Here is an 11,080-nt window from a genome sequence, read left to right as displayed (position 1 = left end):
CGGCGGCAGCGCGGCCGCCAGCAGCCCCGGCGCCGCCACTGCCGCCGCTGCGCGCGGGCGCGCAGCCGCTCCGCGCCTGGGCGCAGCAGCCGGCCGCTCCGCGGCGGGCGGCGGGCTCTTGATGACCCCCAGAACCAGCGGGACGCCAGAGGGGTCATGGACGAGGGCAAACAGGAATGGCCTGTCAAACGTGACCCGCGGCGGGGGCTCCGCGTTGCGGCGGGCGGACGTCTCCACCATCACGACGGCGGTGGCGGCCGCGGCCTCTGTGCCCTCCTCGTCGACGTTTAGTATGATCTGTGGATGGTTGAAGGTGCGTGTGTGCATGTGTGTGTGTGCGTGTGTGTGACAGTGCATGCTTGCATAAGACGGTGTGATGATGATTGTGTGTGTGTGTGTGTGTGTGTGTGTGTGTGTGTGTGTGTGTGTGCGTGCGTGCGTGCGTGCGTGCGCGTCGTGTGCAAGGTTAAATTCAACATTTAGAGTGCAAAAAAGTGATGAGAAGTGAATCCGTCCAGGGAGCACCAGCCAGGCAGAGGTCAATCTAAGGGGTGACAACGCGCTGGGGCTGGCAGCAGCAGAACGCCTTCCACGCACCGCAAACACTCATCGACGAGCGGGCTCATCAAGAGCGCAGCCGCGCACCTCCTGGATGACGTCAGACACGACCAGCGGCCTGGCGGGGTCCCCCTCCGCGCGCGAGAAGTCGGCCGCCTTCTCCGCAAACGCCGCCTCCACGCCAAGCTTCTTGAGGGGGTCCACCAGGCTCACTTTGGCGCGCAGCTTGAAGCGCGGCAGCTGCAGGACGAGCCCCTTCGGCCCCGCCGGCCGCCACAGCGCGTCGGGCGCCGAAGCTTTCACCGCGCCGGCGCCACCCGGGAGGGGCGCAAACAGGCCGGCCGCGGGCGCCTTGGGGCCAAGCAGCAGCGGCAGCAGGGACTCTGGGCCCGCGGTGGCGTTGGCTGGCAGGATGGCAATGGCGCTGAAGTTGCCACTGCGGTACGGCAGCCGGACGGCGGTAAAGCTTCCGGGAAGCTGCGCGGTCAGGACCTCCCCGCCACCAAAGACGTGTGACATCATCGACACCTGTTGCACGGACGAGGTTGTATGAAGTGGCTGTGTGCGGCTTGTGCTGGCATGTGCTTTGCCAGTCGAGCCTCGGCCAGTCTGCCATCTCTGGAAGACGCAGCAAAGGGAATTTACTAATGCCTGCACAAGACAATATACATGCGTGCATACATGATACAACGGTGTGCTGCAGGGAAGGGGGGATATCGCCCGCTTAGCAGTGTATGGGTCGGCACAGGGCCACAGCTCCAGCGACTGGGTGTGGGCCCGTGCCCACCCACCCCCTCAAATACATAAATGTACTGCCCCTGTCCCGCCCCGCGCGCCTGCTGCTTGACGCCCTTGGCTGTTGTGAAGGTCCACGGCCGGGTGGCCCTCTCCTCAAACCGTGTGCGCCACTTGCCCTTGAAGTACAGGGCATCGGCCAGCACCACGTCGAAGGGCGTGCCCGGGGCCAGCAGCTCGGGGATCAGGCCCTGGGTGACATTCTTGGCCCACGCGTTGATGTCTGAGACGCTGTTGGCGGTGGCCGCGGTGGCCTGCCGGCGGTGGGGGGCAGGGCGTTGAACGGAAGGGAAAATGATGAGTAGTAGGGGAAGCAAAGGAAAAGCGGGCATAGGGCAGGGGGACTTCCGACCAGGCCCACGCCCCGCTTGTTCATGCACCAGCAGTTGACCGCTCGAAGCTGTCTGACTGTCGTCGCGCCGCCCTGTCCTCCATTGATTCCCCGCGCGCCCCACCATGCCTGATTGCAATCGCCCCAAAGGCCCCCTCCCCAACCTGGAACGCCTTCTTCATGGCGTCGACATAGCTCTTCTTGAGGGGCACCCCCTTCCTGGTCCAAACGCTGTTGGCAAGAAGAACCTGCTCCCCTGTGGTGCCAGCACCACCGCCGCGACCACCACCGCCGCCGCTGGGCACCGCCGCCAGCAGCCGCGACAGCTCAGCGTTGGCGGCCTGCTCCAGGGCGGCCCCCGTCCCGACCAGGGTCCGGTTCTGGGTCAGGGCGCGCAGCAGCTCGGCGTGGGTGGTGCTGGGAAGGCCTGAGGAGGGGCGGTGCAGGGAGGGTGCCTTGTAGCCACCGCATGAAGGCAGCACGCAGGGACAAGCTCAGCAGGGGATGACCCTGCCGCGCCCACGGGGTGCCACCACAACCCGCACGCGCTGTGTCAGCGTGGCCGCGGGCACGGCTCATGGCTTGATGTCAGCAATGCCCTCATGCTGGCCCTCTTTCAACTTTGCACTCAGCCCCAGCCCAACGACAGGATGGGTGCGCCGCTTCCACCCACCCGCTGCGTTGAGTGCCAAGGTCAGCGCAGCGGCGCCACTCAGCGGTGACACCAGCGGGTTGGTGTCTGCCGGCTGCGTGTCTAGCCTAACCAGCGCCTGCAGCAGCGCCAGGCCAAAGGCCGTAGCGTAGGCCAGCGCGGGAGCCATGACCAGCAACGAGATGCAAGATCGAAGCTGTGCGGTTGTTTGAGGCGCCAAGTAAATAATATGATTGACGTCAATTCTGGATTGCGGGTCAAACACGGCCGCTGGCAAGGTTGTCGCCTTCGCGGTCGTGTAGAGACTCTGCCTCCGCTCCCGGCAGAAGGCGAGCAGGGTGACGGGAATCGCAGTCTTGACAGGAAAATGATGGCGAATTGCATACATAATTCACATGCGCGCCTCACCGCCTGATGGGTTGGCCGCTGACGCTTGGCCTGGCCGTCACCCATCAGGTGTCACCCGCAAGCCGCATGTGAACGCTCAGCAATTGGGATTGACTCCAACAATTGACAAGCCATCCTGCAGCCTACCGTGCAGGTGATTGATTGTATCGCGCGGTCCTGGAGCGGGTACGAGTGGGGATACCCCAATCGATTTGGGCACACTGCTGCCTGCCACATTTGCCGTGTGCGGTGTCTTTGATGGTGACCACTCTGGGCGCCTCACGATAACACACATATGATATCGTTACTGCATGCATGCTACGTTGGAGTTGATGTATATGAAAAGCACAAGCAACATCCCACAATGCGAGTCTACCCGACTGGATGACCTGGCCTGCGGCCAGGCCAAGGGCGCTTACACTTCCCAGACAGGGTCGCGCTGATATCGCTGCAATGCCCACTGCGCGTGAACCCAACAAAACACAAACCTGCCTTTGTTGTAACCTGCACAGCCCTACGTGTCAATCTTCAGCGACATCACAGCAACTGTTTGAGTTACGGTTTTCCAGTTCTAGGATCAGTGTTGCTCCATCGGACGCGCGTAGGCCAAGGGGTGTGTGTGCAGAACATGACCGCTTCAGTCTCCAAACCAGCTCAGCGGGCTACCCTCATTGGCGTAGATCTATCAAAATCACGACATACAATGCGCTCTGCGATGAGACAGGACCCTGCAGTTCACCGGCATCCAATATTACGGCGGGATCACCCCCTGGGAGGCAAAGAGTAGGAAGATGCTGGCGGGCGGACATGAGGAACCACGTGCATTTGGCGAGCTTGTGAACACAGGGTGCCACAGATGAACAATGCAGCCAAGACCCGCTTGAGGGGCTCTCATGCACACTAGGCTGTTCGCAATATGTACCCTTGAACACACTAGTTGCTGCATCAAAGGCAGCCTTGATCAGCCACGAGCCGTGACACACGCGGTCCGATGCCACGCTGCAGGGATTGAAGCCCGCACCCTGCGCGGAAGTTGTCAACGCTTCAGGTCAACAGCGTCCTCAAGTTACACCTCCCAGGTGTGTGTGGCCTACTGGCACCAATGCACATGTATCATGGACTACATGTCACAGATTGCCGCGTCATTGCCGACTTCTTCCGCAGTCGCAGGGGGAGCAGCTGCGGGCAACTGATGTTCGTATCACCACTTGCGACACCGTCTGGTGCCAATCAGGATCGTCTTCGCATTTGCGTATGTCTCGTTTTCATCAATGTTTGAGTACGTAATCGATCTCGCTCGACATCGTCACTTCATCACTAGCATCGCCCCTTTGCAGCCCGCAAGCCGTACATCGTCGTAGACGTTATCCATGGCTCCCGCGCTGGCGTACGCCACGGCCTTTGGCCTGGCGCTGCTGCAGGCGCTGGTGGGGCTGGAGACGCAGCCAACGGACACCAATGCGCTCACGTCCCCGCTGAGCGGTTCCGCGGCGCTTACGATGGCCCTCAACGCTGCAGGTGGGCGGTGGCGCAGTTGGCGGTGCCGCCCCATGCCACCTGCGTTTCATGAGCCGCCGCTGTGCACGACCCGCGTGCTGTGGTGCTGCCCAGTAAGCGCCGCGCAGGTGTTGACACATGCGGCTGCCGGCTGCTGCTACTCCTTCCCGGGCCCTTCCATAGACGCTGTCATGGTCCCACACCTGTCACAACTTCCCCTCCTCAGGCCTTCCCAGCACGACCCACGCCGAGCTGCTGCGCGCCCTGACCCAGAACCGGACCCTGGTGGGCACAGGGGCCGCCCAGGAGCAGGCCGCCAATGCTGAGCTGTCGCGGCTGCTGGCGGCGGTGCCCAGCGGCAGCGGCGGCGGCAGCGGTGCCGGCGCCACGGGGGAGCAGGTTCTTCTGGCCAACAGCATTTGGAGCAGGAAGGGGGTGCCCCTCAAGAAGAGCTATGTGGATGCTATGAAGGCGGCATTCCAGGTTGGAGAGGGGGCCTGTGGAGGGGAGGCGTGATCGTGGCACAGGACGCTTGGACGATGACGGGCTACAGATTGACCAGCTGCTGTCAGCGCACTGCACATCAGAGGGAGGAGGATTGGATGAACAAAGGCTTGCGTGCACGCGCAGTGCCCAGGCCCAGATTTGAGCTGGCCCGAGCTCTTGATTACTGCATCACTCCTGCAGTGGCTTTCTCACGGCACCCGAAGAGCCACTCAACTGGAAACCTCCCAAACCTGTACGCCTCTCCCCGCAGGCCACCGCGGCCACCGCCAACAGCGTCTCAGACATCAACGCGTGGGCCAAGAACGCCACCCAGGGCCTGATCCCCGAGCTGCTGGCCCCGGGCACGCCCTTCGACGTGGTGCTGGCCAATGCCCTGTACTTTAAGGGCAAGTGGCGCACACAGTTCGAGGGAACGAGCACGCGGCCGTGGCCATTCACAACCGCCAAGGGCGTAAAGCAGCAGGTGCGTGGGCTGCCGCAGAACCAAAATCGGGCAACGGCAGGCTTGCTTGGCTTCGCTGCTTCGCCTCATCTGCTCCGTCCGCATCGATTTCAGTTATCATCGCTGTGCAGCAGGGGCTTTTGTGCTTGTTTTCGCGGCAGTTGACGCATGGCCGCTCGCAGCAGTGTTTTCTGGTAGAAGACACTATGCAAGTTCACGCCCACAGGACCACGGCGCCGTCTTTCACAACGCCGCGACCGCAACGCAATGCAACAGGTGTCGATGATGTCACACGAATTCCGCGCCGGCCAGGTCCTGACCGCGCAGCTGCCGGGCAGCTTCACCGCCGTCCGGCTGCCGTACCGCAGCGGCAACTTCAGCGCCATTGCCATCCTGCCAACCAATGCCAGCGCGGGCCCAGAATCCCTGCTGCCGCTGCTGCTCGGCCCCAGGGCCCCCGCGGCCGGCCTGTTCGCGCCCCTCCCGGGCGGCAGCGGCGGGGTCAAATCTCTGACGCCCGGCGCGCTGTGGGCGCCGGCGGGGCCGAAGGGGCTGATCGTGCAGCTGCCCAGGTTTAAGCTGCGCGCCAGGATGAGCCTGGTGGATCCCCTCGAGAAGCTGGGCGTGAAGGCGGCGTTTTCTGACGCCCAGGCAAATTTTGAACGTGCGGAAGGGGACCCCACAAAGCCGTTTTACGTGTCGGACGTCGTCCAAGAGGTGCGTGGCGCGCCTTCGGCCATCGCAGCTACCCCCCGCTTGCTGGCTGCGCCGCTGCTGCTTGCCCCAACGCTGGCTATATATGCTGGGCGTGTGCCGCTTGGCCCTCTCGTCAAGGGTTGCCCTCTTGCTTGAATCAACCCCTCGTGGCGTGTGCGTGCTCGGCTACTCTGACGCACCGTTTCAATCGCTCCGAATGAATGGTGGTGTGTGCACGCCGATCATTCCCTGCACAGCCCTGAACTTGCAAATTGTAACCGATGCCGCCCCGCAGGTCGTTCTTGATGTCGACGAGGAGGGCACAGAAGCTGCCGCCGCCACCGCCGTAGTCATGCGCACGACCTCCGCAATGATCGACTACGAGCCCCCGCCGCGCATCACGTTTGACCGCCCGTTCCTGTTTGCCCTCGTCCATGACCCCTCTGGCGTCCCACTGGTTCTGGGGGTCATTAGGAGCCCGCCGCCTGCTGCGGAGCGGCCGGCACCCGTGCCCGGGCGCGGGGCGGCGGCCGCCGCGCCTGGCTACGTTTCGAACCCGGCAGCAGCTGTGAGCAGCGGCCCAAATGGGCCCGTGCGGGTGGTCCGCGTGCAGCCGCGGAGCGTGCTGCCAGCTCTGGGGGCCGAGACACCATCTGTGCCGCCCTTTCAAGCCACAGGGGGACGCCGGCGTTTGCTGATGCGTGGCCGTTGATGGCGCTGCTCGTTGCAGCCCCAGTGGTCGCGCCCCCCGTGGCGCGACGTGCCTAGGCCTGGGGTTGCGACATTGCGTGCATTTTTTGTAACGGGTTGTGATCATGTCTCAGATTTGGGATTTGCATACGTAGGGAGAACAGAAACCCTGGATAATACCATCCGTTGATGTGGATTGCCAATCATCGTGGTACTGTTCTCGGTCTTCTGCCCGCAGCAGGAGCGTGATACAAACCTGGCTCTAGTAACGTTTGAGACACCAGATGTTATATTGCAGCTCGACCCAGCTGCGCAGAGTGCACCAGGCTGACCAACACCACAAATCAGCCACCCTGCGCTGTGTGTGCTGCGCCTTCATGAGGCGCGGACTTGTGAGTCCGCAGCAGGCCACTGAGGGCGATGCGCGCAAATGCATCCGCTCATTGAAACTTGCAACAGAACCTGTGTGCTTTCGTGTTCGTGTCCAGTAGTGTACGGTAACCCGTAGTGCCAATCACAAGGTGCGAGGATCGTGGGGGGGCCGCGCATCCATGTACACCATAGACGGGATCTCCGTGCGTCATAAGCCTTTGCTGTCACAAACGCGCACTGGAGGACGTACATGCCGGCTGCGATTGCGCTTTCGACGCTGTGTTGCTGAGGTCGTCAGTGTTGATGCTGCACACGCCGACGCCCGCATCAAGTCGCCGCATCAACCCCCTGCTCGCCGCCTGCAGCCAATGGGTGATACATCCCTTCAAAACAGCAGCCAAAAGGGCCGGTGCAGCTGCACTAGCAGATGCACCAGCAGAACATCGTCGCTGGTGCCCCCGTCGCTGGTCCTGGTGCTGCTCGCGGCCGCTACCGCCGTGCCGTTCGCGGCCGGCCAGTCGGAGCGCGCCTCGCTGCCCCTCTCAGAGCTCTCCAAGCCCGGCCGCGTGCTGATGCTCCGCCACGCCAACGCGCCCGGCACCGGCGACCCCCCGGGCTTCCGCCTCGGCGACTGCGCGACGCAGCGCAACCTCGACGCGGCCGGCCGCGCGCAGGCGCGGGCGACAGGCGCTGCGCTGCGCGCCGCGCTTGGCGCCAAGGTGGTGTCCGCCAAGGTATACACCAGCCAGTGGTGCCGCGCCGAGGAGACTGCAAAGCTGCTAGGCCTCTCCAAGGCGCAGCCGCTGCCCGCCCTCAACTCGTTCTTCTCTGACCCCTCGAGCTCGGAGAAGACGCTTGCGGGGCTGAGGGCGTTCCTGGCGGGGCTGCCACAGAACGGGCCGCCGGTGATACTGGTGACCCATCAGGTGAGAAAACTACTACCAGGGGGCGGCTTGGGGTCTGAATATGGGGTCCTATTTTCATGCGTGCCCAGAGTCCTTGCTCAATGGATGCAATTTTGGGGCAGTCATAAACATGGCTAGACAGCGCTTTAGCTGCGCTGCTGCGCACGAGGCTTTGCACGCTCGACTGCGGCTCAGCCTGTGGCGCACCCCCTTTTCCTGGCAGCCGTCCACCTGGCTCCGTGTCATCTGCAACCTCTCAAACCCCCCTATTCAGGTCGTCATAAACTCACTTACCAGTGCGTTCCCAGAGTCAGCAGGCGGCAGCATATTCCAGCTCAACGGGTCTGGGGCGCCGCGCTGGGTGGGCGCCGTGCGGCCAGTCGCATGACGCGCGACGAGTGCATAGCAGGGCAGCTCCGCGGCGCTCGCCGAACCACGCTTGTCAAGCTGGATGGATACACGTGTAACCTAATACACCACCACACAGGGTGTGGGATGTGCTCTGCGCCACCTTGCGTCTTCCAGTAACATGCTGCCTAAGCCAAATTAGCAGTCAACTTCTGGTCAACCCGCAAATGGCAGCTGACATTACAAGCGCAAATGAAGGCGCATGCACATGCATCAATTGAGATATCAACCAGCTTGGCTGTCATCTTGCAGTTTCTGTGCAAGGGCGGCCATGACGACCTGGGCTGGCCTGTTGACGGTCCTCACCCAGGCTTCGTCACCCAGCAAACTGGACACGGACCATTGCTCTGAACGATGCCCGACGCACAATCAGTTTTGAGAGCTAATTCATTGATACTCATCAACGCAGCCTGCGCTGACGCCTGTACACGCAGCATGGCGTCGGGCAAGGCCCCGCCCGTGGCAGGGCAGCCTTTTCGCCAGCTCAAGTGCATTTCTAAACAGACATTAGCGGTCCTGGACGCTCAGGGGTTTGTCAGCTGCACCCCTGTGCAGGAGGCCACGATCCCGCTGCTTTGCGGCAACAAGGACGTGGCCGTGGACGCCTGCACGGGGTCAGGAAAGACGCTGGCATTTGTGGTGCCCGTGATAGAGAAGCTGCGGCGCCTGGACGAGCCGCTAAAGCGTCACCAGGTGCGCGCTGTTTCGGCGGCCGCCGTCGCTGCTTTGATGCAACCCCGCGCCGCGGCGCTGAGCGTTGCCTATGCGCTACAGCAGGCGCGCGCATGTACACAGTACTGCATAAGAACCTTATTCAGTGAACCACGATCGCTGCCGGCGCCGCTTGTCATGCCGCCTCACAACAGCCATGCCTGGGCCATGGGCACTGCTGCACTCTCCCTTTTTGCACCGATCGCCAGCCCACCAGCCCGCACCTGCACATGCACTTGCCTGCTGAGACGTACTCTCGCGCACACACTTACACAAAGATACACACGTGCACACACACACACACGTGCACCCACACGCGTGCACGCTCAACCCCAAGGTCGGAGCGATCATCGTATCCCCCACGCGCGAGCTCGCGCGCCAAATCCACTCTGTGATGGCCCCATTCGTGGAGTCCCTGCCGGGCGCAAGCTGCCTGCTGCTTGTCGGTGGCACGTGAGCACTAGGGAGGGGCAGAAGCAGCGTGCGAGGGGGTGCCCGGGAGGATGCTCTAAGCAGGCGGTCTGCAGGCGGCGCTGTGGGGCTGCCGGCTGCCCGCCCGCCCGGCCGAGCGGCGGCGGTGCGACCTCGAGCTCTCGACCCCCGCTGCAGGATGGTGGTGGCAGCCGATGGCGTGCCGGATGCTGCCGTGGCCGCCAGCCGTCGCGCGCCTGCCGCGATGCTTGGCCACAAATCAACGCGATCGTCGCCTCTGCTCCTGCCTCGCGCCCAGTTTGCCGGCCCACAATCGCATCCGAAACCCCAACTCAGGGACCCGGCGGCTGACGTGGCGCTGTTCAGGGAGCGGGGCGGCCAGATTCTGGTGGGCACCCCGGGGCGCCTGGACGACATTCTGAAGCGCTGCGCGGACCTGGACCCGAAAAGGCTGGAGGTGAGGCGTGCTGCTGCCGTTCAGTTGGATGCTTGTTTCATTGTTAAGGGCCTTGCGGCGCGGCGGCGCGCCGCGGCGCGGCGGGAACGCCGGGATTTGGGCAGGCCGGAGGTGCGCGGTCACGGCTGCAGAGTCCCCAGGGCCGCTGAAAGTGATTGTTCGGGCCGTCGGCGGCGGCGGTTGCGGAAGCGGTTGCGCGGTGGCATGACAGGGAGGGTGAGAGAGTAAGGCCGTGCTGCACCCTGTCTCTGGTGGCGGCAGCCTCTCTTCCATAACACACTTTCAAGCAAATCACTGGTGAATGTATGATCACGCCGCCCATGTGCGTGATTCATACATGGATGTTTGGTGTTTATGTTGTGATCTTGACTTCTTGATGTGATCTCGACTACTTGATGTGGTGTTGACAGGTGCTGGTGCTTGACGAGGCTGACCGCCTGCTGGACATGGGGTTCAAGGCGCAGCTGGACGCCATCATGGGGCGCCTGCCGCGGCAGAGGAGGACGGGGCTGTTCTCCGCCACACAGACGGTGCGTTGGCGGTGGGGCGTGCATGTGTGTGTGTGTGTGTGTGTGTGTGTGTGTGTGTGTGTGTGTGTGTGTGTGCCCGTGTAAATATGTGTGTGTGATTGAGTGGCGACGAGCGCGGAACAAAGCTCGCATCGCAATTTGTATCAGGCAGCAGCATGACTGGTCGGCCCGCGGCAGTGCATCGTGCGTGTCAGGCCACATGCGCTTGATGGCGGCGCGGCGCAAACCGGTTGACCACCTTTGACCGCCACGCCCCCCGTCCTCGCGGGTCCCTGCAGGAAGCTGTGGAGGCGCTGACGCGTGCCGGCCTGAGAAACCCCGTGCGTGTCGCGGTCGCGGTCGCGGCGGCGCCCGCGCCGGCGGCTGCGGCGGCCGCGGCGCGCGGTAAGAAGGGGAAGGAGGGCGAAGCGGCGGCGGCAGAGGCGGCGGGGGCCGGGGATCAGGTGACGCCGGCGTCGCTACAGCTGCAGTACTTGATCTGCGAGGTGGACGAGAAGATGGGGCAGCTGGTGAGAAGCTGCTGTGGTGTGGTTTCGGTTCAAACGAGTCGTTCATGGGCCCGTATCATCTGGACGTGGGATAGAAGCCGCTTGCAGGCGCTGCGGCCCCACTTGGTGCGAAGGGCACGGGCCAGTGCGGCAACGGCCACGGCCCCCTGCCTCTGTCAAACAAGTCTGCCGACCCCGCCTCTACCTCTTCCCAACACCCTC

The 11,080-nt window shown here is 63.3% G+C and overlaps 2 protein-coding genes across 2 annotated transcripts; one reads left to right on the top strand and one right to left on the bottom strand.

Annotated features, from left to right (window-relative positions):
• Window positions 1–606: 606 nt before the first annotated feature.
• On the bottom strand, window positions 607–2,505 carry MNEG_7764 (flagellar associated protein, protease inhibitor-like protein; the record flags this gene model as incomplete). Its single annotated transcript, XM_014043762.1, has 4 exons — window positions 607–1,086; window positions 1,350–1,607; window positions 1,849–2,111; window positions 2,358–2,505. The coding sequence occupies 4 exons, from the start codon at window positions 2,503–2,505 to the stop codon at window positions 607–609; spliced, it is 1,149 nt and encodes a 382-aa protein (XP_013899216.1).
• A 1,588-nt stretch (window positions 2,506–4,093) lies between these two features.
• Window positions 4,094–10,953, top strand: MNEG_7763 (hypothetical protein; the record flags this gene model as incomplete). Its single annotated transcript, XM_014043761.1, has 13 exons — window positions 4,094–4,241; window positions 4,447–4,703; window positions 4,978–5,190; window positions 5,446–5,886; window positions 6,161–6,433; window positions 7,446–7,853; window positions 8,107–8,193; window positions 8,796–8,933; window positions 9,289–9,404; window positions 9,720–9,840; window positions 10,251–10,370; window positions 10,649–10,879; window positions 10,918–10,953. The coding sequence occupies 13 exons, from the start codon at window positions 4,094–4,096 to the stop codon at window positions 10,951–10,953; spliced, it is 2,589 nt and encodes an 862-aa protein (XP_013899215.1).
• Between the last annotated feature and the right edge of the window lie 127 nt (window positions 10,954–11,080).

Source organism: Monoraphidium neglectum (genome assembly GCF_000611645.1).
Source record: "Monoraphidium neglectum strain SAG 48.87 unplaced genomic scaffold scaffold01407, whole genome shotgun sequence".
In the NCBI taxonomy this organism is placed as follows: domain Eukaryota; kingdom Viridiplantae; phylum Chlorophyta; class Chlorophyceae; order Sphaeropleales; family Selenastraceae; genus Monoraphidium; species Monoraphidium neglectum.
The sequence above is the reverse complement of the archived record's forward strand: the minus strand, read 5'-3'. Positions and strand labels throughout refer to the sequence as shown.